Source organism: Artibeus jamaicensis, unplaced genomic scaffold (assembly GCF_021234435.1).
Source record: "Artibeus jamaicensis isolate MK-2021 breed Jamaican fruit bat unplaced genomic scaffold, CSHL_Jam_final contig_373, whole genome shotgun sequence".
NCBI lineage: Eukaryota > Metazoa > Chordata > Mammalia > Chiroptera > Phyllostomidae > Artibeus > Artibeus jamaicensis.
In genome coordinates, this window is record NW_026521807.1 from 988,942 (window position 1) to 1,015,832 (window position 26,891).

The following is a 26,891-nucleotide window of genomic DNA, read 5'->3' on the forward strand; positions in this document are numbered from 1 at the left end:
CAGTTTCTAAAGTAGGAAACATCTCTCCTTCTTGAACGCTATTTATCATTGTTCTCCCTTCTCCGTCTTTCTTTTCTTGCCTCCTCTTTGAGTTTCTGCGCACTCCATCCTCACCCTCTCTTCTCACTGCCTTCCCATTTTTTCTGACTCTCCTCACAGATCCTCTCGTCCTTCTCTTCCCCTGCCTCTCAGCTCTCCGAAATAAAAGAAAAGTCCTTTATTAAGACATTAGGCAAAAAGCCTGGTAATCGTATGTTTATTTTTATTTCACTTTGTCGTCTTCCAAAACAGACGTGTGCAGAGCCATGCTTCTGTCTTGCCTGCAGGGCTCCCCCAGGCGTTCAGCAGTGACGACGCACGGTCCGTTTATAACACACAGCCTGTGTCTGTTGTTGGGTTTGTTGGCAAAGTCTGAGACAGCAGCCTAAACGTATGTTCGTAGTAGCCACACCAAGTATTTTATACTCAGTAAAAAAGGGAGAAGTAGAACTGACCATTACATAAGTTGTGCTGGGAATGCTGCCGTTCCAAACCTTGGGCTTGGGGATTTATAATGGGGGAGAATGACTTTTTCACCTTTCTATCGTCTACGTACAAGAGTGAGCCTGATGTTGGCTCGCTTGGGCCATCAAAGGAGATAGTTCAGTGGACAAGTGAAAGATCAGTGACCGCAAGGCCAGCCCAAGTGTAATGAGCCAAAAGCCAGAGGGCTGTCAGTAAGAGAGAAAACCGAATGATGGCCAGGGCAGACGGCTGACTCCGGTCTCCTGGGCAGCAGCGGGACAAAGTCAGGAGATGGGGAGGGAGTGTGTGCAGTGGGGTGGGGGGTCCAGAGATGAAAAGGTAGGGACAAAGCCTGAGTACTTACAGGGGTGTTGGGGTTGTGATGGGACATCACATGTAGCTTACCTGCCCCTGCTGTCTTGGGGGTGGCATCTGAAAAGGCAGACCTCCCCCCCCCCCCACTAAACAAGCCAAATGTGCTAATTCAGTGACTAACAAAGGCATCTGTGAAACCATTTGCTGAACTCTGCCAGTTTCCTACAGACATGCCTGCTGTACTCGGGGAAAGCACTTGGTGTCAGCTTTGGGGGGCCATGCAAGTCTCTTATCATTTATAGGAAGGAAATACAATGAACGTAGAGGGAAACACACTTTACAAATGTATGCACATAGCACTGTAAACAGGGCCGCTTGCCCGCTCCTTTGTTTTTTTCAGTGTGAGGAAATAAGGTCAGACAGTTGCTCCCCTGCTTTGGTTCTGCCTTTGTAGTCGGTGTGCATGTGTGCAAGCGCCCTGTGTTATTTTTCTCAGTCGGGGTGCATCTGTGTAGCACTTTCAAAACGTGTTGGATTCACTTTTCAAGGGGCCAGGTGTCCTATTTTATTTTCAGGGGAGCACCTGTGCACTCTATGCAAAGGTACACAGGGTCAGAATTCCTTAAAAATAAAACATTAATAACAGTAAAGACCCTAAATACTTGAAGTGCTGATCACACTTGAGCAGAGAACCAGCACCAGTTGTGCATGTTTACAGTGATATCAAAGAAAGGAAATGCTAAATATGTGTCTCAGTTTGAGGGGACAGTGAAAGGACACCAAGAAAGCAATGGCGAAAAAGATGTAGAAAGCAATAATAAATATCTCTGTGCCTTTTCTCTTTTTTTTTTCGCAGTTCTGCTTTGAACCCAAAGTGGATGATGCTGTCAGGGCTGCACCTGTGACCAGAGTCAGTGAAGAAGCCCCATCTCCTCATTGGCGTTCAGCTGAGATAAGATGGAAGACTCTTACAAGGATAGGACTTCACTGGTGAAGGGTGCCAAGGACATTGCCAAAGAGGTAAAGAAACAAACAGTAAAGAAGGTGAATCAAGCAGTGGACCGGGCCCAGGATGAGTACACCCAGAGGTCCTATAGTCGGTTCCAGGATGAAGAAGAGGACGATGACTATTACCCACCTGGAGAAACCTATAATGGGGAGGCCAATGATGACGAAGGCTCCAGCGAAGCTACTGAGGGTCACGATGAGGATGATGAAATCTACGAAGGGGAGTACCAGGGCATCCCCAGTACGAACCAAGGGAAAGACAGCATCGTGTCGATAGGACAGCCCAAGGGCGATGAGTACAAGGATCGACAGGAGCTGGAGTCGGAGAGGAAAGCTGATGAGGAAGAACTAGCTCAGCAGTATGAGCTGATAATCCAGGAGTGCGGTCATGGCCGTTTTCAGTGGACCCTGTTCTTCGTCCTGGGCATGGCCCTGATGGCGGACGGCGTGGAGGTGTTCGTGGTTGGCTTCGTGCTGCCCAGCGCTGAGACAGACTTGTGCATTCCGAACTCAGGCTCTGGGTGGCTAGGTGAGTGCATCGTGTCCGGGAGGCAAGTTCTGAAGCTGGTTTATTTGTTGAGCACAGTTAACAAGCAGAGTAAATACATTTCATCTAGAGCACTGTATTTTCTCCAACACTTTTTAATGAAATTTTTAAATATACAAAAGAATAAAAAATTATCGTCAGTGATATCCATATGCACCCACCACTCAGATTCCCTAGTTAACGTTTACTGTATTTTCTTTATCACCTGTCTGTCTACCCACCCATCAATCTGATTTATATTTTCATGCATTTCAAAGTAAGTTAGAGCCATATATTTTTCTTACGGTATTATAACTGTTGTATTGATTTATCTTTTATTGACTTCCAAAGATATGCCCTTGGAAGTTAATAAAGCTGTTATATGAAACTTATTTGACATGTTTCTAAATACAGAGGTTAATTCTATGAAATTCTGACAAATGTGATTTTAAATTCCAAATTTTAAGTTTTACATTTAATACTACAGTTTAAACACTCTGGGACCTTGCTGATTTTTACTGTCCCAGCAATCTATGTGTATGTTTTCTTGTTAGTTTTTTCACTTACCCTTATTTATAGGTTATTCTCTACATGACTTTTTCTATCTTTGTCTTTATACTTTTGTCCCTAAACTGGAAAAACTTTATTTTCACATAGGATTTAAAAATCTATTTAAAATCATATTATTAGTTCCATGATATCTATTAGAAATAATATGACCTCCCTATAAAATATCTAGATAGCAGATTTGGAATTTGTTATAAAGCTGTCATGCACTCAAGTAGCACATTGTTACAAAGCTGTAGTTAACACCCCCACTCATTTGCCTTGTGCAGTGAATGTAGGAAGGCAGAGAAACGTGCACACTGTGAATACCCCCTGCAGCTCAGGAGTCTGTTTCAGACGCTCAGCACATCTTGCTAAGCACACCTCAGAGAACATGCTTATGTGAGTATTAAATCTTGATGTGTTTCAGAGTCTGTGAAAGAGAGTAAGAATACCCATTATCTCTGTTTCCAAGGGACTCTTTTAAATGAAAGCTTGAAAAACAAAAATATATAACTGTTTTTGTGGAAACTCTGTCACTTCATTAAGTAATGTGATAATCATGGATGCAGAGAGATTTTCTCTGTGAAAAACAATTAAAGATCACTTCCTAATCTGCTCTCAACAACACAAGAGAGATATTTATGAATGAGAAAAGGATTTATACACTATTCCTTTAACACTCATTCCTTTTATGTGGCCCATTTATTTGAAAGAACTGGGTCTGTGAAAGCAAGTGGTGTGGGGTACTGGTTGAAGGGGGCATATTTTGCGTGCTTTTTGCTGGGTATTCAGCCATCAAAATGCAGAACATGCATGGTTCACAGGGGGTTCTTTAGTCACTACTCTAATTAACATTTTAGCATGCCTGTTTTGTGTCTATCACCGTATTTTTTCCTTTGGTGAACAAATATACCCACCGTAAGCCTGGCCATCAAAATAATTACCAAGATTTTGTTAAAGGAGTATATCAGCAGAAAGTTTTAAGAAGATAGATTCTTAAAAATACATCTACACAAATATTTTAATAATTGTAGGATTAAATATAGAATACATAATCTTTTCATTTTATGATTCTACCTTTTATTTTGGACACATTTCAGAAAATCTAAGTGGAGCTTGCCTTTGTGCCTTTATCTTTGTGCTGAAAGGAAGCACAAGTAGGCACATGGTTCTCATTTGACTCGCCTATAAATCTATCAGCTCTGACGAGGCTACACACCCCCAGGTGGCATTCAGGAGCGTAGATGATGCTGTGAAACTAGTGACACACAGATATTTTCTTCCTCCATAAATGTTGCCAGCTCTAATGAATTAAAAACGTGTCCCCAGGAGTGTACGGTTTCACTCAGTGTTATGAGTCCACAACAGAAGCACCTCACTGGTTTCATCAGTGTGCCTTCCAGACTCGCATTTCAATTATTTTGCCATTGTAATTTCATTTATAATTGCATACTAATCGAGTCCTTTTTAGACAAGCATTTAAATTGTTTTGTCATTTTCATTGCATCAAATAATAGCTTTTGTAACATAATTACCACACTAAGTCATAGCAGCGGGACCAAAACGCAGGAAAGAGAGATGCATGACCTGTGTTTGGTGACATTTTGAGGATATGGATTTGCAAAATAATTTCTCATTTGTTACTATGCATTGTGTCACTTTCCTGAAGGCAAGCCAGGAACAAAAAATAAGAACCAATCTATGCTTTCATTATTTGGGAGATAGATCTGTTTGCTACAAGATTGTCTTAAATACAGCTAAGGGCATGTGGTGTGTGCAAGTGTGTGCACATGGTCTGTCTGCATCTTTAACACTGTTAATTGGCCTGGGAAAACACCAAATATTTCATTGTGTAGTGAATGGTTCTTTGGGGAAATAAGTGCAGTCACTTTAAGATAATCCATTGTCTATTGCTGAAGTCTGTTTACTGAGCATTTATTATGTGCAAAGTACAATGTTACCACAGAAAACAATAGGTCAAAAAAAGACTAGGTTTCTGTATTCAAGGATGTCATGGTCAAGTATGAAGAAATCACAAATATGTGGCTTATTGTACAGGGAAGCAAGTACTGATAGCCAGTAAAAAAAGCATTAATAAGGAAGCTTCGGGCAGGGAGACCATAGAAAGGGAAGGCCCTGATTGAGGCGGTGGAGGGGGGATGGGTGGGAGGGCTGTTCCAGGGGTACTAGGTCACTGAGGAGTTCAGAAAAGGGAGGAAAGGGGCAGTTAATGAAAGAAGGCAATTCATCAGTTAAGTCTTGCAGAGCGGAGGTTATAGTATGAGGGAGAAAGATGGAAGGTCTCATTTTAGACTTCTCACTTTGAGATTTTTGGGCATATCTGAAGGGCCATTTTCCACTGGGCCACTTCCCATTTGGACTGAAGCACCCAATGGGTGAGAGTCATCTCATTTAAGATGAACCTGCCAGTGACCTTAACCAGGGAGAGGGTGGTTTCCTGCTGAACACTATTTAGGGGCTGGTGGTGAAGGAGATCTCATTGAGGAGACCGAGAAGGTGAAGCCAGAGAAGGGGGAGTATCTGGGAGGCAGCGGAGGTCTGGAAGTTGCTGAAAGAAGGAAGGGATGTGTAATTCTTCGTTGTTGTAGTCTCATAGTAAAGGCTATAATGGGTCTCTCAGGTATGGCATTGTAGAAGCTATTGGCTGCTGTAAATGGCTGTTAAGAGGAACACAAGGATCAAGGCTGGGAAGTTGTTAAGGGAGGAGTCTGTGCACTGAGTGAAGTGACAGTGTGCCTTCTGTTTCCCGGCCCCAGTCACATGCAGGGTTTTCTCAGGCATCAGGCATTCTGATCGCTGTGACCTCACCACACTGAGCCTTACAGTGGATGCTGTGTGCACCGCCCTCTCAAACCACATCTTAGCTCCTAGAGCTATTGGGGTGGGTGGGGTGGGGTAGGGTGGGGAGCACCGAGGTCTAAGGCAGGACGATGTCATGATATTTTTAGCCTCAAGTCCTGACCAGGCTCAGTCCCACTCCATCTCTCGCCCATCAGAGCAGAGTAAGCTCCTCACTGGCCATTCTCCCCTGTGTTCTTCCTTTAGAGGGGCTGGCTTCTCGCTCCATGGCCTGTTTCCTCCAAAGACCCACTTAGTGAAGTGGGAACCTCATCAGTATTGGTTCAAAGGCTTTCTCGCTGGGGGCGGTTACAAAACTGTAGTAAGACTTAGAACCTAAAGCATTATCATGGCCAAGTGTTGGCTGGTGCAAAAGAGATGGAAAACAATATATTCTAAACCAAAATATACTTCATAACTAAATCCCAGCAAATAATAACTAAATATCCTCTGTGTGTTTCTGTTATCCTTTTTTAAGGCAAATATCAGCTGTAACACCTAATTTCCACATGCCGTGGTAATTTTCAGCATAGAAGTTTTAGTAGCATGGCTGGGACAAGGCTAGATCACCATAGGATAAAAAGCGAATGATAAGAAAATAGCATTCCATAAACATTGATCGAGTACCAACTATGAGCCAAATAGCTGCAATAGGAGATATTCCGATGAGCATGTTATGACCTTTGTCACCCGGGAACTTCTTTACCAGTGGGACAAGGACGTGTGTTTTCTCCTGTGACAGAGATGTTCATGTCAGTGCTGTATACACAGAAAAAGGAACCTCTAGACTTGCCTTTGGGAATTGGTAAAAGTTGATCTAGGAAGCAACATTTAAACAGAGTTTTGGGGGATCAATAAGAATTCCCCAGGCAGATAAGAGGGAGAATGCCGTCTCAGGAAAATGTTAAAGATGTCGAGGCCCCAAACTTTGTAAGGAACAAAAGTGAAGGTCCTTTGTAAGGACCTTCCCTTTGACAGGAAGGTCCCATGACTGGGGGTGGTTCGGGCGAGAAGTGGGGCCGTGATCTCCATTGCACTCAGTCCTCTGCTGTCCATCATATCAAGTCAGACTCTGGCATTCTTGTGTTTTCCATCGACATCTTTATTGAACACCTGTAATATGACAAGCACTGTTTTAGACTCTAAAGATATAATAGCAAATAAAACAGGAGAAAAACCTGCGGTAGGCCTTCAGCGTGACTCTTTCAACCTCTCTTTCTATAGTTTTTATCCAGGTGGTGGGATTTTTTGGAACTTGGGAATTTGCTCGCTCTTCAACCCACCACCACCCCATTCCCTGTGGGCTACTTATACAGAGGCCAGTTTCTTTGAAGGCTAAGCTGGGTGGATATGACCTAAACCATTATATCTGATTTCTCTTTCTCTGTCCTTCCATATGCTCCTATATTCCTTTAGGCATTAACAAGAGAAGAAGTATTCTGTGGGATTTGTAGGTCCTTTATCTCTAGCTGTCTGTATTTTTGTAAAAAGTAGCTTCATGTTCCTGAGATCCCCTTTTTTTAGCCTTGCTGACTACCCTTTGCCATGAGACTGGAGGCCGAGCACAGCAACGTGTCCACTGTGCTCAGAGCCAGTCTTTGCTGGGTGTGCGTCACCCTGCCCAGGGCTACCAGCTAGACAGGTGTTCCAGCCAATAACAAAGAGTGGGGCAAACATTTTCATTTTTGAGCTTCCATCCAAGACTTTGATCATTTGGCATCTGAGTGTTCTCTCCATGTGAAGACCCTAAAGTGTGCGCTGCAGGTGGGGGCGGTCAGCGGCTCCGTAGGCTGCCCAGTCCCTTCGTCCTGCACGGCCCACCTCATTATCTCAAGGGAGCTTTGCTCTCCATGGTGGGGGTGCCTCAGGCCTCCTTAAGGCTCTCGGCTGTCCCAGCGAGCCTAATTGGAATTAGAAAGTTATTGGCTTCTGGACAACATCCTGTCTACCAACACCAGCAAAATTTAATTTGGATTCATTATTGCCAAATTGGAGAAGACAACTCAGTAACTCACCGCCGTTATACTCCTGGGTCTTGCTTCCTCCCGTCTTCCACATTCTCCTGAGAGAAGGGACGAGTCTGACACCAGAATGGAGTTGAGCCAAGTGGCCTAAAAAGCCATCTCCATCCAAAGGGTCTGCGATCAGTTTTCACAGGACAGGAGTGAATGGAACTCCCAGCCTCATTCCTGAAACTTGCTATAAGCAGCGTTCTAGGAAAAAGAATGTGACAGTAAATGCCTTTCTGCCTCCTGGAGGGACACGGGGAGATTTCTCACAATACAGCTTTGAACCTGAGGGCCGATTCTTGCAGGCTGAGTCCCTGTACCCTTATGTGCAGCAGACCCTGGGTGAGGATTCTGGTCCTCTGGCCATACCGCCCTTCTGTGTCCTATCGGTCTGGGACTCTCCCTGAAGTCACTAAGAATTGGGTGATGTGTTGGCAGTTTGGGGAATTGGTTAACTGTGGACTTTGACTTAAATTAGGCAATCTGAGATTATCACCTGATAACTAGAACAAGCCAAATACCAATAATAAAGGCTTGTAGATGTGAACTTCACACATCCAGGCACACTCGCAGCCTTCGTGGGACATCGAACCTCTCAATATTCTCACCTAACAGGAAGGAGCTCGTGCAGGACCTAAGCCTCCTGCAGTCTGCTTCAGAGAGTAGGAAGCCGATTACACTCAGTTTGAGGAATTAGTCTGATAAATTACTAAAGCGAGTATTCCTAAGCCACATATTTGCAAGCTAACATCCTTACCTTAAACTTAGCAATGTCTTATTGGCCTTTAAGATTGTGAGAGGAAAGTAAAAGAAATCCTTAGGTGTAGTTCTTACCTTCAATTTAATTTGAACTAATTTCAAGGGTACGATTAATTGGCTTTAATTACATTCTCAATGTTGTGTAACCATCTCCGCTATCTCTTTCCAAATTTTCCGTCACTGCAAGCAGAAACTCCATAACTATTAAGTAGTAACTCCCTATTTCCGCTCCCCACAGCCCCTGGTAGTTCTAATCTACTTTCTGTCTCTATGAATTTGCCTATTCTGGATAATTCATGTAAGTGGAATCAGATAATCTTTTGTCCTTTTGTATCTGGCTAATTTCACCCAGCAAGGTCCATTCATGTTGTAGCATGTGTCAAATTTTATGTTATACAAATGTTAACACAATATAGAAAAAAAAGAATGAAACTATTAGAAGAAAGTCCTTTTGGAGGTGAATGGGTGCACCTAGCTATCTTCAGTGATGGATGGTGGATGGAGTTCACCTGTCTCCTGTGTTTGAGGAGGTGCTGGAATGGACAGTGAGTGCAGTTAAAAATGTAATAACTTGGAGGGGCATGAGGTTTCAAGACAAGGTCACTGGAGAGCTGACCTGGGTAGAGGTGAAGGCCCCCCTACAAAGTAAAAGGCTGAGAACCATCTCTTCCCAACCTCTTGCAGTTCCACAGTCCAGCAGAAGTGTTTGGACCTTCTTATGTTGATACTGTTTTTTTTCTAATGAACAAGTAAACCATGCTGATTGTCAATACAGGACAGTGAGCTATATTATCCACTAAGAGTGGAAAATTTATGAACCAAACCTGCAACCTAGGTACATGCCCTGAACAGGAATTGAACCTGTGACCTTCTGGAACACTAGACATTCCTCTAACCAACCAAGCCACACTGACCAGGGCCCAAGTGATTCTTATTCAAAGGGAAATTTCAGAAGCACAGGGATCTAGACCAGTGTTTCTCAGACACAGAAGTGCCAATAAATCACCTGAGGATGCAGCCACCGGCAGCGGCCCGAGAGCCTCCATCTGACAGGCTCCCGGGGATCTGATGCTGGTGGTTCTGAACCCCACTGAGCAGCACCGTCTTGGGCCCCATCAGCCAAGAAGCAGCAGCATCCCCAACAGTTGTGACAGTGAAGGTTATAAATGATATTCTGACTTTGGACCATGGGGGATTATGACATAGGTGGGAGTGTTTTCCTTATCACCAATGTACAGTACCCTGTACTGTATGTACTGTTACACCAATGTAGTGTACCATACACTACAAGGGAGACTTTTGTGCCATTTTTGAGGAAAGGTTTTCTTTCCAAAACTGTAGATCTCTTATCAACAGCTAAGGGATGCACATTTGGGGTTTTTCCCCAACGAAATGGGTATTGACGTGTTTACGCTGGCCTTTCCCCTACACAGTGGTTGGGGGCCGGAACCACAGTCCCCGACCACATGTGCAGCTGCACATCCTGAATGGACCCCAGGTGTGCAGGGCACAGTGGGACTCCGCTGTGTTGGGACTGGCTTCTCAGTGCCATTGTCATGGTGATAAAACTATAATTTCACCCTGTTGGGTTTTTTCTTTCTATCTACATGAAATTAAATGGCTTTTCTGAGAGTAGCTTAGTTTCCTCAGCAGAATCTAGTTAAATCAGAAATATTCAAGTGCTGCTGTGTCCAGAGGGTCCACTCAGCTGTCAGCATGTCACCCGAATGGAGGCAGACTGCACCTGTGAGAGAGGGCTGGCTGCTCGGTGCCCACCGTTCATTTCATTATCCCTTCTCCCCTAATTACCAGATCGTAGATGTCTTCGTGGAACACCACCTTTCAAGTGTAGCAGAGACTCGTTCCTCCATGCACCCCTCACATTCCTACTGAGTTGCAGCAGAACACTGCCCTCTGTATTGTGACAAATAAAAAGATCTACCACACAAAAACCTGTGCAACAAGACCCTTGTCATCTGAACAGTATGGGAACCAGGGAACTTAGACTAATTCTACCCGAGGAAGATGTGGATTCAAAAAAACTTCAGACACCCTGGCCAGGTGGGGCAGTTGGTTGCAGTGTTGTACCCCGACCCCTGAACACCAGAAGGCTGCAGGTTAGATTCCCGGTCAGAGCACATACCTGGGGTGTGGGTCCGATCCCTGGTCAGGGTGCATGTGGGAGGTGGCCAGTTGGTCGGTCTCTCTCTCTCTTTCCTTCCCTCTCCCCGTCCTCTCTCAAATCCATTTAAAAAATGTTAAAAAGCCTTCAGAAGACTGTGGTATTTGAGCCAGGCTTTGCATTGTAGGTAGAACGTGGACTTGCCAAACACGGGGTGGAGAAAGGGTTTCTGGGAGAGAGACCAGAGAGCCAAGGCACAAAGACATGAAAATCCTGGATTGAGCATTGTGAGTAGATTGTGGGTCAGTTCTGTCCAAGTGAAACATACATGGTAGGGAGCAATTGGAAAGGTGGATGTGGACCGACCTGTTCATGCAGAGCTTTAAATGAGCTTATTCTGGAGCAGGTGGGGAGTAGTTCATGTGTGAGCAGAGAAGTGATGTGGTGAAAACACTCCTTTGGGAACCTGCTGTGTTTGGAATGGATTGGAGAGGAGAAAGCCGGCCAGCAGTTAAGATTCATTTGCATTCGAATGGTCCAGCCTATAGGTGGCGAGAGCCTGACTGAGGCTGATGGCAGAGGGCCTGGCAAGGAGAGGCGAGAATTTGGTCCCTCGTGACTAGTTAGCTGTGGGAGCAGGGAGGAGGAAGGTGCACGGCACTGAGGCTTCATGCCCAGGTGTCATATTGGGCAGCAGTGCCTTAAGTAGAAATTGCGGTTCTGGGATTGGTCAGGAGGTGGGGAGAGCCAGGGCACAGGAAGGAAGATGAGTTTAGTTACACCTGCAAGCACAAGAACTGTGTCTAATTCACAGACCACCCTTACATATGTAGCACAGAGCCTGGGTGGTAAATGGTGCACAATGAATTTTTGTCGAGTTTGAGGTACCAAGCAGGATGCTTGGGAGAAATGATCCAGGAGGGTGTTTGGAAGTGGGTTCCGATGCGTGATGGGCAAACTTGCCCTGGAGGTAGGCATCGGACAGACCTTTCGGTAGAAATGCAGAGTCCTCAGGAGAGGAGGGCTGGTGAGGGGGAAATGGAGGGAGCGGAGACGGCCAGTGCAGAGTGTCAGCGACTGCTGTGAGGGGCGAGAGGGGAAAAGTCATGAAATAAATGACTGGAAAAGGAGGAGAAGTCTCAGCTGCCTGGAGGCTAAGGGTGGAGAGGGTTTCAGGGCATCAGAAGTGGAGGACATTAGCCATGGCAATGAGAAAACCGTTTCAGAGAATGGAAGGACAGATGTTGGGTTAACTGCCAAATTGAGTTTTAAGGTACATTTTTAAAGGGAAGGAAACAAATCAGTGTTTAAAATTGGTTATAAGGTAGTGTGCTGTGTTCATTGGAGATAATGCATCTAATAACATAATTATACGAGAGACCAGAGCAGCTGAAAAAATACTGATCATCTTCTGCAAGAGGAAAATTGCAGATTTATAGCCATTATCTAGTACTTCTTCATTATTATGTGCCAATAATCACATCCGGAGTAGATATGAGAGGTAAATTGGCAAACCTGGAGAAGGCAGGGTGAGCTACTTGCTATCTCATTTTATTTATTTTCCCAAACTGAAAACAGTGTCATTTATTGGTACCTCTGGATGTAATAGTAAAGTAAACATTGAAATGCGTACATTTCAGCATTCAGCTGGCAGTGATGAACAGTACAGAACTGCCCAGGGCAGGCACACGGAGGGGGAAAGGTAGCTCGTAGTGAGGCACTCCCCGGGGGTGAGATGACTCAGTCTGAGGGTCCTCTGTGACCACACATGACAACTTTGTCCCCTAGGTTTCTGCTGGATTAGTAGAGAAGGCTTCTCTACCCCGCCCCACTCTGCACAGTGGGCACATTAAATTTGTAATGTAGGGACCCAGGTGTGTGGTGGTGGCTCCCGCAGACCCCTGCTGTACCTCGCAGGGTACATGGGATCCCAGATCCCTGTTCTCAGGGGGACAATGCAATGCATTGTGTGCATATACCACATTTTAAAAATCCATTCATGTGTCAGTGGACATTTAGGTTGTTTCCATGTCTCTGACACTGTAAATAATACCGCAGTGACCATGGACGTGCAGCTCTCACAGGTCTGATTTCAGTTTCTGAGGGTACACACCCAGAAGTGGGGTTGCAGTATCATACGGTAGTTCTATTTTTAATTTTTAAGGAGATTCCTCACAAGATGAGATATAAATTATAAGTCCATAAATACTCATGCATCTAAGGTTAACTGATTTCAACAAGGGTGCCAAGACCATTTAAGTGGAAAGAATGGTCATTTCAACAATCGGTGCAGGGACAACTGGATAGCTACAGGCAAAGAGGAAGTCAACCCTTTCCTCCCACTACGTGTAGAGATTAACTCAAATGGATCAAAGAGGTAAAACTGTAGAACTCTTTGCAGAAAACAAGACCTTTATGACCTTTGGGTTGACCAGGTATTCTTAGATATCACACCGAAACACAAGAAACAAAAGAAAAATATATTAGACTTTATTATAATTTAAAATATTCATACTTCAAAGCACACAATCACAAAAGTGAAAACACAGCTCATAGAATTGGAGAAAATATTTTCAAATCATATCTCTGATAAGGGACTTATATCCACATGTATAAAGAACTCTAAAAAGACAAAGAAACCAGTTAAAAAGTGGGCAAAGGACTTAAGTAGACATTTCTCCCAAGAAAATTTCCAAATGGCCAGTAAGTCCATGAAAAGGTTTTCAACATTATCAGTCATAAGGAACTGCAAATCAAAACCACACGAGGCATCGTTTCACCCACTGGATGGCTAGAGTCAAAAAGTGAGATGATAATAAGTGTTGACAAGCATTTGGAGAGAAGTAGGAACCCTGATGCCTTGCTAGTGGGAATGTAAAATGGTGCAACCACTTGGGGATAAAGTCTGGAAGTTCCTCACATGGTTAATCATAGACTTATCATATAACCCAGCAATTCTCCTCCTAGGTACATGCCCAAGAGAAATGAAAACCAAAGTTCCTATACATATAAGTATACAAAAACTTGTGCCTGGATGTTATAGCAGCTTTGTTGATAATAGCTAAAGGTGGCAAGAGCCCAAATGTTTATAAGCTGATGAATGAATAAATAAAATTTGGTGTGTACATATAATGGAATGTTACTTGACCATAGAAAGGAATGAAAGCCCAGAAAGATGAGTTAGTTCTTGAAGGAAATGACATTGAACTTTATCAAATTTAGCTGCTTTGATTCAGCAAGCCACAGCAGTGAAAAACAAGGTTATCAGAAAGATTTTGGATGGCGGCTATGTTCCTGAAGAAGGAACAGTGTAGCAGGCTGACAAGGTCTAAGTCACTGAGCTACAGGAGCAACAGGTGTTGGATGGGCTCTCGGACTTGTCTGCAGTGTTTTAAACATGCAGTAAGCGCTGTGTGTCCAAAAAAAGAGGATGAAGCCCATGCTACAACCTGGATGAATTATGTAAATATGTTAAATGAAATGTGTACCTTTATTTTCCTCCCTGAATATTCCACAAATGCTTCCTAGGGAATGGGTGTATATTTTAATGTTCTTGTTTTTACAGTGTGACATTAGAAACATTGTCTTTGACTTGAACAATCTAGTCCTTGTCATTCAGCACCCATGGTGCACTCAGTGCTGCACACAGCACACAACACACAGGTACTTGCTCTGTAGGGCCTTGGGGCCAGGAATCAGAGGCAGGAGTTTCTTCGGCATCACTGGTTAGCTTTGTGCAGACTCATCTGTAGAATAAGGAGACAGTACCAGAAGTGTCCCAACAATCTTACCGGCTCTAGCCCTCCATGGTGCTGAGATTCTATGGAGGATGAATTATCTCTGTGTGTTTTCAGCAGAAGAAAGTTGGTTAACCCCCCCCCCAGAAAAACAGAGTACTGTATGCATATCACATGGCATCCTGTCAGATAATTAGATTACAGTGACATTTCTGGAGAGGCAGCTGGCTTATGTGGATTGAGCCCTGGGGTGTTTCACGGGACGTGAAGTATATATGACTTGTTCGATCCTGTCTTTTAGCCGTGGCTTCACCCTGGATGCCTGTGTTCCCCGCGCCCCTACACCAGGCCGCAGTCCCGAGAGCAGCGCTGCTCGGACTGGTCAGGGTATTAGTGTCTTTATGGTAGGACCTCTCAGGGCCTGTAACATGCAAAACTAAGGCAACTGATACAATTTTGCCAGAGGGGTTTGACTGTGAAATTCTTTGTCTCACAAAGCATGTATTAATGCTTCACTAAGCAAGTATCAATACTTTACTGAGCTAGGAATCCAGTTCAGAGGCCTCAGACACCGTTGAACTGGTGTCAAAATCCATGACTCTAGGAAACGTTCTGTTGTGGCTCTGTGTTTCTTCATCTTTGGGTCACCAGTGCTTGGGGCATAGTCATTACTCAAGAAATGTTTGTGGAATTAATGATTGAATGAACCAATGAATGTGTGCATGGTGGGCTATATCCAGCCATCCTCTCTTTGAATCAATACTGATGCATTAAGCATGCATAATATAAATGAGCTCAGCTCATTTCCTCGTGTGTTCCAGGTTGGTGGTCTAAAGGGTTCTGTCACCCGGCTAGTTTATGACCCTCTGTAGTGGCACCACGCACTTTATTAGTGTTGTTGGCCTGCCTCTACCCCAAGTCTGACTTGGCTCTTCATTAGCCATGCAGTCTGGCCTCAAAGCAGAGCTCCTCCTTCTCTTTGACCTCCTTCTCTCACACAAACCAAACACTAAGAGTTTTCCTAATAAAAATCTAATTAGACCTGTGATGACCATCATTATAAATGGTTCACTTCAAGGCCAGCACCTTCTTTGGACTCTTGAACCTCAGGCTTGCCCTCCTGTTGGAGAAGGAGGAATGAACTGTTCTGTGTTCATTTTGACTTTCTATGTCTCCAAAGCCTTGGGTTAGGTGCAGTGGGGCAGACACTGAAGTCGGAAAGCTTCCCGACTGGCACACGCCCCTCCTATAGTCTTCACATTTGGTCCGTATGCCAGCAGCACAGTTACTGTCCCATCTTCTGAGAACTGGTAAGACGTGTTCGCCCACAGCCACCTTTCCCGCAGCCGACAGAAATGGGCTTGTCTACGCCTTAACTCAATTGCCAAATCAAAACTGAAGTCCAGCCACCTTCTTTCTTTTTATTTCAATGTATTTTATTGATCGTGCTGTTACAGTTGTCCCATTTCCCCCCTTCACTCCCCTCCACTCTGCACACCCCCTCCCACCCACATTCCCTCCAGCCACCTTCTTTCTTAAAGTGAGAACAATTAATTTTTTAAGGTGCCATGTTTTTTCTTTAGATAATCTGACTTAGAAGTATGGAGTTATTTTACTGGTGCTTAATACTCTTCAAGAACTCGTGAATTGTTAGAGAATTAACCTGTTCCCTTTGTAGACTCCCTCAAGGCCATTTTCCGTACAGTAGCCACGCACATTAGGAACCACTGTTCCTACCAGGGAGAAATATATAATCCTCACAGCAGAGTAAGAACTACTGGCAGGAAACACTCACCGGAGGGAACGCCAGCCGGACTTGACTGTCATCTCTGTTTTATGTGCCCACTGTTTGAGTTCTGCCAGCCGAAGACATTCCCAGGTTAAATTGTGTGACTTATCCAGTTTTGTTTTGTTTTTAATACCAACTCATTTAGTCTTTTAATAAGACTAAATTCTGTATATTTTCATTAAGAATGCCATGAAAATGAATTATTGTTTTGGCGTTTTGACATTTTGCTTAAGATGTTTTATCCTTCCTTAGGATGAGCTGCTTCTGAGGGTAAAATCACAGCCTTATTATTGAGGATGTATGTAATTTGATATATGTGATTTAATATTTGTAAGAAGTTGCAAGACTAGTACAGAGAGTTCTGCTTACCCTTCTCCCCCAATGATAATATCTTTCAAAACCTTCATATATTGTCAAACCAGGAAATTGACATTGGTATGATATCGTTCATTTAAATATGGACCTTATTTAAATTTCATCAGGTTTTTTTACATTCACTCTTTCAGAGGGTGGGTGTAGTGCTAAGAAATTGCATCACATGCAGATTCATACCAGCTCGCCCCACAGTCATGGCCAGAATCCCTGTTCACCACCACAGAGAAACGCCCTCTAACCCTCTGACCCCTGGCAGCCCCTGATCTGTTCTCCACGTCTGCACTTTTCTCATTTTGAGAATGTTACAGAAACAGAATCACAGCCTTTTACAATTGGCTTTTCCATTCAGTCTAATTCCCTTGACATCCATCAGTGATTGTGTATATTAATCATTCGCTTGTATTTATTGCTGGGTAGTATGAGTAGTCTCTATTGAGCTTGGGTTTTTGGTTTGTTTTTTTGTTAGATTAAGATCCAAGTGAAAAAGATCAAGCCTGGAGCTGAGTTGACTTAGGAACTGGGGGCACATAAGGGGAGGCCAGGGAGAGGGAGGGAGAGACGCAGCAGGACAGACTGGGTAGAAAGCAGGGTCAGGGTCCAGGTCCCGAGGGAGGGGCAAAGGGCCGTGCCCAGGAAGGTGGGAGCCGCGGCGAAGGTGTGTCGGGGTGGAACTCCCATCCAGGAGTGGCTGTGGCCAGGAAGAAAAATCAGGGTGTGTGTGCGTGTTGGGGGTGGAGTGGGGGCATGAATACCCAGTGTCTCCTCCACCTGTCCCTGACTAACCCCAGGGCCCCAGCCCCCTGTTTCCTCTGAGTCTCTGGGTATTGTTTCTGCCCCACGGTGTCATGTGTTAATATCGTGCCCAGAACAGACATGAAGATAAGGTGTAAGGGTTCGGTTTTAGGCATTTTTTTCAAAGCGAAGGAAATTCCTATCCGTTGACCCAGCACAGAATGACACAGCAGCATTCCACATCCTTGCAGGGTGGAAGCTGAGGTGACTTGGTGCAAATTCCAAAGCCTTTTAAGGCAGGGAACAGGGAAGAAGTAGAAACTGGACTTCTTAATTCCAAGTTTATATTTAGAATCCACAACCCTCTACTTGAGCAATTAAATATCTTTGCTTTGCCCAGATTCGACTGTAAAATGATAGAAGGAATGGGACTTGCCACAAATTCAAATAAAAGGCACCTTTGTGGAAGTCATCATTTGATATAATGCTAAGTAAGTCCTGCAAATAGCTGAGGTGGGGTCAAGCCAATAGACAGCTGCCTTGGCAAATGTTTCATTGTGTTACTTCCCGCACGCCTTCAAGTCCGGGACTGTAGCAGTGTGTGGGCCCTCGTGTGTGCTCCGTCCACAAAGCAACAGGAATTATCTGGACGACACTGACTGACAACAGAGTTTAGGCATCTACAAACTTCAGCCTCTTCGATATCACAGGCCCAAGCTTTCTACAGCAGAGCTCATTTCCCATTTCAGTAGAATCTAGTGCTCAAGGTCACAGAAGAGTTTTCCATTTGTGAAATGAGTAATTTGACTCTGTATCTCGTGTCCCTTCTAGCTCTATATCCTCTTAGGCTTTGTGTCTTGGTGGCCTTGAATGTGACTACTTAATATGAGGGGGGAAGGGCTCACGTGGCCATGACTCTCAGAGTGGAGTGTGTGTATTTCCATTATTTCTGTGAGCTAGAGGAAGATAGCGCTAGCTTGTCTTTACAAATGGGGAAACCCAAGATAATAATAGTGGCAAATACTTACATAGGTTTTACTATGCGCCAGAAACAGCCTGAGCACTTTGTGAGATTAAACTTGTTTTACCTTCATAATAGCCCTGTGAGGAAGGTATTATTATTATCCCTGTCTTACAAATGATGAAACTGATTCCCAGATAGGCTAATGAGTTTGTACAAGGTCACATGGCTAACAAGTGTCAGAGTCTGGATAGAAGCCCCCCAGCCCTGCTCCACGGAGTGGTGAGTGGCAAAGGCTTCAGATCCAGGACTTGGAATCAGAATCTCTATCAACTGAGTTATTTCTAGGCTCTTTTTAAAAAATCCCAATCTGAAGGATGCATTTGATACCACTTTTTGGTCCTCAAGTGTTATAGAAAAGACAGCTCAGTGTGTGAGGAAGAGAAAGCTGCTTCTACTTTGCAGGCAGAATTCACGGTTTCCAGACCCACCACAGGGGTTTGGCTATTAGAGCCTCTCATTGCCTTCTCTTCGCAGTGGAAAGCAATCATTTGTAAGTCCTGGCTGGGCCATACCGGTGAAAGGGTCCCTGAGTTTTCTGCATGGATGTGCAAGTATCCGAACACCCCTGGGCCTCTATATCCTGCACATAAATTGTGGACCTCTTCTGGGCAGGATAAAAATCCATGGGCCCAGAGTCACCCACTCCCAGCCCTGATCGGCCTTTACTGGAGGGTCCCTGCCAGCACACCCCTCGCTGGCACTGCCCGGCCTCCAGAACTCTGCATCCCATGGCCCTATCTGCTGCTCCTGCTTCAGCGGACTCACTCCCTTGCCTGCCACTGGTGGCTGCCAGACCCCTCCTGCCCACCCTGGACTCCCTCCTTACCTTGGATGTGGGTCAGACAATAATGAGTAAAACTCCTTTACCACCTTTAATTGCATTGGCCAAAAACAGAAGTGGTCAAGCAAAACAAGCAGAAAGTGTAAGAAGATTCTATAAAATTTTAGAAATGTTCATGTGTGACAGATTCATAACAAGTCATTAAGTAAGGAAGAATTCACTGGCTTCCGAATCTCCTTGTGGAGATGGTGGCAGGAAGGGTAACGGTGCTGTCTGTCCCAGTGCCCGTGACAGGTCTGGCCTGGGGGCGGCGGCTCTCTCCGCACTGCCCTCCTGACGCCAGCCCGCTCTCTCGCACGGCTCTGCTTGGGTGAATGTGTCTTCCCTTTCTCGTCAGCCCTCATCTCTGTCACCCCAGTTATGTTCTAATAAGTGCGCACTGTAAAGTTCAGAGAATAAAGGTTCTCTCCAGATTTTCTCACAAGTTATAAAACAAGCTCTCTTCTCTGAAAATACGCAGGCTGCGGGAGCTTCAGTTGCTCTGCAGTGATGTTCCGGGGACGCTCCAGTAACGAATTTAACCCTGAAGAGAACCCCCCGCCCCATTCCTTTGATGCCAAGACTGCCCTATAGACACCAGTGCTTAATGAATTCTTCTAGTGTGACATTAATCTCAAGGAGCTAATTCAGTGCCAACGTAGCTGTGTAAAGGCTCCGGCAACCTCCCTCTACTTTTCACCCTGAGTTAATGAACTGTTGTTTAAAGTATTGCTGACTTAACCGGGTTCCCATGTCAGGCAGTTCTTCTAACTGGGCATGAAAAGAAAAGCATAACAAAACAAGAGCATTAAATACAATTGTCCCATGAAACCCTTTGGGACAATTCAGAATGTATGCTAAAAATGAATTAATCTAGGAACATTGGGTGGTTAGTATTTGGTGAGATGCAGCTAGTGATTCCATTTAGAAGCAGGCCAGTCCCAGAATCACTGTGGCATTATGCTGAGTGTCCTTCCAGTTTCCAGTGGGACAAGATTAGCTCAGATCTCTGTGACTAGTGCACTGCACTTGGCACCTAAACTTGACATGATATTCAGAGGAACCTTCTTAGTCGTTGCTGAAAACTGTGGCCAGGTGGTAAAAAACTAGGAATTAGGGGTATTACAAAGGCTTAAGTAGGCATATTTTATCTCAGGCTTGTCAGTTAGAATTCTCTTTCTGAAAGCCGCATGAACTACTGGATCAGAAAATACGGAACAAAATTGGTAAGTCCCTCAGTAACACCAGGGGACTCCATCAAATGCATCGAACCATGACCCAGTTAGCAAAGGTTTGGGTAAATCCTGTGTCGACTGCAGATCGATGATAATAACTAATGTTCTAATCTGGTTCCTTTCCGTGGAACCAATTAATGAAGCTACCAGACACTGCCGGTGCTGCTTGGAAACCCGTCCTGGCAGCAACAGCACGTAGAATTCGAGAGGCTTGAGAAAGGTGGCACTGGGTGGGTCAGCTTGCTAGGCAGCGAGATAATTGGGCTGGCTACAAAAACCGTGCTGGTGGAAGAGTGGTGTTGACTTGCGGAGGAATAGTGTGGTTGGTAGGAAAGAAGTGGTCTCCCAAACGGTCATAGATGTCTTCTGGAGGGTTGGGCGGCAGCTGTGGGGAATGTCAGGTTTTTGGAGGGAGGGAAGGAAGGAGGAGGGAGAGAGGGGAATTAAAGGCATGTGAGGGCAGGAGATGATACACGAGAACACACTACATGGGAGAAAAATGATCCGAATAGAGATCATTTTCCACCCCAAGTACTCTGACCTCATTTTAAGTCTAAAGTGTCCATTTTGTTCTTCCCAGATTCAGAGCTCTTCTTCGCTGGGTGAAATGGGGGGGAGTTTTTGGCTCCCCCTAGAGGCCAGAGCTTGCCAACAACAGTTAATGTACCTAGAACAAACTGTCATTTGTTATCACTCTATTTCAAAGCAAAAGGAAATCTGCCCATGACTAGATTTTACTCACATGGCTCAGGGATGAGGTATAATTAAATTAAAAAGAGAAATTCCCCTTTAAAGTTGAAGAATAGAGAGAGTTTTAGTTTGCAAGAAAAATGGACACATTAGAATTGAGAATGTTTACACAATGGTAACAATTATAGTTGTTGAAGTGCAGAAAGCAATTGAATCTAAGAAGGGTTAAACAGTGCCAAGTTTTCCCCATAGTTAGACAACTTTGTATGGGAGACATGTTTGGCTCAGGGGGCCCTCTTAACCCTAATCCTGAGTGCACTTAACTTAAGAAAAATTATCTATAATTGTATTTTAAATTGCTAAGCAATTAAGACATAAGATCTAGAAACCTATAATTTATTGTTTTGAAAAGCCAAAATTAGAAGTTTGAAGTGAAAACTAACCTTACAACCTGGAAGTTTAATGAGTCAGATTCTCTGGGGAAGTCAGCATGGGGCCCCTGAGAGAGACAGGGTGGAACTCAGTAATAAAGGCAACATCAGCCCCGTTGGCTCTGTCCCACCACACCCCTGCCTCTCTGTCAGCACCTCTCCACTGGGACAAGCAAGTCGCAGGTGGGCGGTGGGTGTTGGGCGGGTGATGGCGTGTTGTCACCCGAAGCCCTCTGAGCCCTCCCTACATGTGACAACGTTCTGCTCATCTGCACGCCCAGCTGTCAGGCTCCAGCCTGGGCCCAAGGAGTGTTTGTTACTTGTGACAGCCCTGCGTGCATCGTGCTCCCTTCCCCCACCCCTGCTGCAGCCAACAGCGAGTCACAGTGTAATGCACTTAGTCTAATCTGGGCTGTACGATTTAAATGATCACGATTTAACCCACCGTGGAGACCAACACGGGGAAATGGGAGGGGCCTGGAGGATCCGAGCTGGGGGAGGGCAGCGGTGCAGAGGAAACCATGGCTGTTAGCCTGCTAGCCCACCACCAAGAAGAGCTGCGGTCTGTTCCTTCTGCCTCAAGCTTTGTCCTTGAGCCACATGGTGGCTGGCATGCTCTAGGGCACTTGGAATTTGTGTCCTCATGCTCTCCCCTCCAGGAGCTAATGGATACATTTTGTTGGGGAGAAAGTGCCCTCTCCATATTTCTTCTCCTTGCAGTCATGACCAAGGGTCCCAACGTAAAACTGATCACCCAGTACTATCTCCGCTCATGAAGCAACAACCCCTGCTTCATCCTGGCACCATTCACTTAATTCCTCCTTTCCCCTATGCCTAAAACCCACCCTAATGGTTTTTTATTTTTTTATTTTGGTTTTTTAAAATAATTTTTAAATTTTATTTATTTTCATTGTTGTCCAAGTACAGTTTCTGTCTTTTACTCCCATCCCAGCCCACCCCCCCCAGTGCTCCCCACCTTCCTCCCATTTCCACCCCCTTTTAGTTTTTGTCCATGTGTCCTTTATAGTTGTTCCTGTAAACCCTTCCCCTTTTCCCCTGGAATTCCCTCCCCTCGCCCCTCTGGTCACTGTCTGCCTGTTCTCTATTTCAGTGTCTTTGTTTTTATTTTGCTTGCTTGTTTGTTTTGTTGTTTAGGTTCCTGTTAAAGGTGTGATAATATGGTATTTTTTTATAATAAGCAAACCCTTTAATAAGCAAAACCCTTTAATAGGCAAAGCAAGACAAAACCCAGGAAACCTTTCCTGCAATTTTTCTGGAAAAAGACTTGACAGGAGCCAAAGGGACAGCTTTCTAGCTTCATTTCTGGTCCCCCACTCACGGATTAGTTTATGACTGGAAGTGGAGGGGGACTTCGTAGATTTGCTTATTACGTCCTTCTTTTGACATGATATCCAGTCCTAAGAGAAATATTAACAATTAAACCATGTTGATTTTCCTTAAGACTGAAAGTAAGGAAATATATATGATTCTTAATACCATATTCCTTATAGTCTCGGTATTCCAGTGAATGAAGTATTTTTAAAAAGTGTTTTAAGGAATATGCTTTTCCAGATGTATTATTGTGTAACAAACTACTTAAGAATTTAGTGGCTTTAAGCAATACCCACTTTATAATACCTCACGTTTTGTGGGTTAGAAATTTGGACAGGGCCTGGCTAGGTGATCCTTTCTGGTGCCAGTGGAGGTCACTTAGCAGTGTCTGGCTGGGAGATGGACTGTGCTGGAGGGTCGGAGATGACTGTCGCTTTGGCGGGACTGCTGAAAGGCTGGGCTCAGCTGGAAATGCGGAGGACAGAGCCCACCTGTGACCCCTCCAGCTTGTTGGCCTCAGGGTAGTCACACTTCTCAGTTGGTGGCTCTAGGATCCAAGGCAGGTGTTCTAGTGAGCGAGATGAAGTGGCACGGCCTTTTAGGACCAGTCTTGGAAGTCACATAGCGTCACTACTGTCATACCCTGTTGTTGGTCAAGCAGTTACCCAGAAACAAGGAAAGGAAACATAGCCTCCACCTCTTGATGGGAGGGATGTCATGTTGTATAATCATCATTCACGCATGAAAGGGACATCTCTATTCTCTAACTCATTTTATGAACCACGGTTTAGGAAATTTCTTTCCTTGGCCCTTTTCAGAATGCAGTATTTCCAAAAGATTGTTTCTACTATTTGATGTTTTATACTAGTAGCTCCCAGTCTTCTAGATTTTAAAGCCTATTTTCTTTTAATGAGAAGGATTCACATAGAGAAGCCCACTTTTAATTTTACTGAGCAACTTTATTTAAAAATAACAATGGCCCTGACTGGTGTGGCTTAGTGTCAGCCTGTGAAGCAAAGGGTCACTGGTTTGATTCCCAGTCAGGGCACATGCCTGCGTTGCAGGCCAGGACCCCAGTTGGGTGCATGTAAGAGGCAACCGATAGATGTATCTCTCACACATTGATCTTTCTTTCCCTTTTTTTCTCCTTCCCTTCTTCTCTCTCTAAAAATAAATGAATACAATAAAAAAATAAAAATAACAGTGATTCCTACCATACACACTACTCTATATCACTATATAAAACAAAAGGCATGTTCACATCAAGAAATAGGAAGGACATACCCTTAGAATAAAGGAGTTTCATTCAAACGGAATACATTTATTTTTATAAAAAAGGATTATTATTTTCCTTGTTTTCTTCATTTCACTATAGGCTGGTGAAAATTTTGTTATAAAGTCTATCCTACAGATGTGTCTTCTAGACAAAGGTCTCAAGTATGCCACTTATCAGACTTTGTTCAGACACTGAAGATTTTATGGTCAGAATTTCAGATTTACATTAGTTACATCAACTGCATAGCTATGAGTGAGAAGGACTAGGGTTTGAGTTGAACCTATTATGTTAAATTTAAATTAGCTAGGTTTTACCAATTATTTTAAATTATTATCATTCTTCTAGTATATAGAATAATGGAGTCTCACGAAAATTCAGAATAAGATGCCGTGACACATAGTGCCTACCAGGGGGTCAAACTGCAAATTGGTTGTAGAGACAAGACTGACAAATAATATAAGTCAGATTGTCGGCGAGACTAGGTAACAGTTACCCACGAAAACTAGAGTAGTTTAGGGTGTTGTCACAAAGAATGTGAAGGTAAAATCCAAGGTTCAGGTTTTGGAGGAAAGGCTAGAGAAAGATGCTTCTGGAAAGGTTAATTGGATAAGGGTTCAAAGATAAGAATGACTATAGTGTGTTTAAGGAATATCAAGAGATTTTTGGGTGGGTTTTGGAGGAGAAAACAAAATGGATTCAACATTCTTTTTTGTTTTGTTTTTGCACCATAATATAATAATTGATTAAACTTTCTACTTTGTTCTTAATTCTCAAGGTGATCAGTTTTCCTTCTTAATGTGAGAAGCAGATAGCAAACTGCTCCATCTAGGCACAAATCACATATAATCACAATAAAAACAATCAGCCACTCAATAACAGCTTCAGTACCGAGGGCCGACATCTGAACATTGGGCGACCTCTTAAATACCTACGTCTACCCTGACAGTTCAGAACTGAGGAGCCCTTATGTGATGTTTCATCACTAATGACAAAATAAATCCCAAGTGTCAAGAAGTGCTGCTCTGAATTCACCTCCGCTTGACCGGCAGTAATGGATTAGGAGCAGCATCCATTATTAGTTCAAGGCCGATCTCCGTATTTACTTACTCATGGCTCTGGGCTGGCAGCTTAGGAATCTGCCTATTTAGAGAAAAAAAGGTCATAGTGGAGCATTGGAAATGGGCTCCTGGGTTTTCCCTTTAAACACAGACCAGAACCTGTTATAATTTAATAGTTTTTTTTGTGTGGTATTTACCACCTAGACTTAAAGCACACACATACACACACACACACACACACACACACACACACACAGCGATAACAAAGAAAACTTACACGTAATTCTCTAAGACAGGGGTCTTGGAGGACTTGTGTAATCATTCATTACTTGGATGTAATGAATGGATCATTATGTGTAACGAGTGTCGATCAAGCACGGTGTGACCTCTGAGTCCCTGGGCAGACCCGTTTGCCCGAGAGGCCCAGCCACACCCCCAGTGTCTGGGCATGGCCTGAAGTAAGCTCTAGGGGTCCTCCCGCTCCAGACTGGTCTGTTGCTTAACATATCAAAAGATATAATATGGATGTTGTCCAGAGATTATTTTCTTATTCTATTTCTCTCAGATACCAGTTTATGCTTTATTTGTTCACTGTCCTGACATAAAAAAATCCTTTCCTCACCTGCGGGTGTGCTTAAACTTAAGGCGATTAACACATTTCTCATAAGCCTGTTTTTTATCATCTTCCGGAAACAAGACACACGACAGCCCTGGTCTTCTCAACAGCTCGCTCCTTTGGTTGCAGATGCTCTGGCTGTGCTCTGTTGTGTCCGTGGCTGTGATTTCAGGACAGTCATGTCTGTGTTAATAGGCGTGATGTTTTTCTGCTGTTTCCTCTGCTTTATGGTTTGTTCCAGCGCTTCTTCCCGCCCGGCAGCATTGTGCCCCCTTGCATCTGCGAACTGCAGTTGTGCACAGCTACGTGCTCTGCTCCAGTCTGCTCTTCTCTGCTTGTCCTGACTGCCAGGCTGAGCTTGCTCCTTCGGTGACCACTGGTGACCTCTTCCAAGGCAAGCGCAAAGGGCTTTTCTGAGTTCCAGTGCTCTGGGCCTTGTTCTCCCTTCCTTCTGAAACGGTCTGTGCTCCATCTGGACTTTTTCTTATGTCCTCCCCACACTTTTGTGCGCCTGACTTCCTTTCCCTCTCTAAAGGTGGCTTCCTCAAGGGTTTATACCCTGGGTCTCTATTCTCTTTTTCATTCATCCTTGCAGGGAAATCCCGTCTTTCACAGGGCTCTGAACTGCCCTGCTTTGCAGTCCCTCAAGAGCACGGTCCTTCTCTTTGGCACCCCAGCCCCGGTGTTAACTTAATACTGCCTCTCAGATTCCCCCACACCTGGCCTCAGCACCGTTACAGGCAAACCCTTCCTGAGCAGGGGTCTGCAGACTCCAGCCTCTGAGCCAAATCTGGCCCTCTGCCTATCTTGTAAATTGGAGCACATCCACGCTCTTAGCTTTCATGTGGTTTGCAGCTGCTGTCTTGCGAGGGAACGGGGGAGGGGTGGGAGGGGAGGGGGTAGGTAGGGACAACAGGGCACAGATAGCCTGCAAAGTCTCAAATACTTACAATCAGGTCCTTTACAGAAAAGGTTCGTCCATCCTAAGCGGACACCTAAAACAGGAGCTGAGCCACAGAAATGGAGATCACATGGAGGGTTAGCAACAGGGGAGTGGGGAGAAGGTACAGAGAATAAGTAGCATAGACTGGTAGGTAGAAAATAGAGGGAGGGCAAGAGTAGTGT

At 44.4% G+C, this 26,891-nt stretch overlaps 1 protein-coding gene across 1 annotated transcript in view; it reads left to right on the forward strand.

Moving 5' to 3' along the window:
• SV2C (synaptic vesicle glycoprotein 2C) overlaps window positions 1-26,891 on the forward strand; it is a 183,759-nt gene that overhangs the window by 42,752 nt on the left and 114,116 nt on the right. Inside the window, exon 2 of the mRNA XM_037143719.2 lies at window positions 1,676-2,356. Within this exon, the coding sequence (XP_036999614.2) occupies window positions 1,777-2,356 (580 nt within the window). The 5' untranslated portion in view covers window positions 1,676-1,776. The remainder of the gene's footprint in view (window positions 1-1,675; window positions 2,357-26,891) is intronic.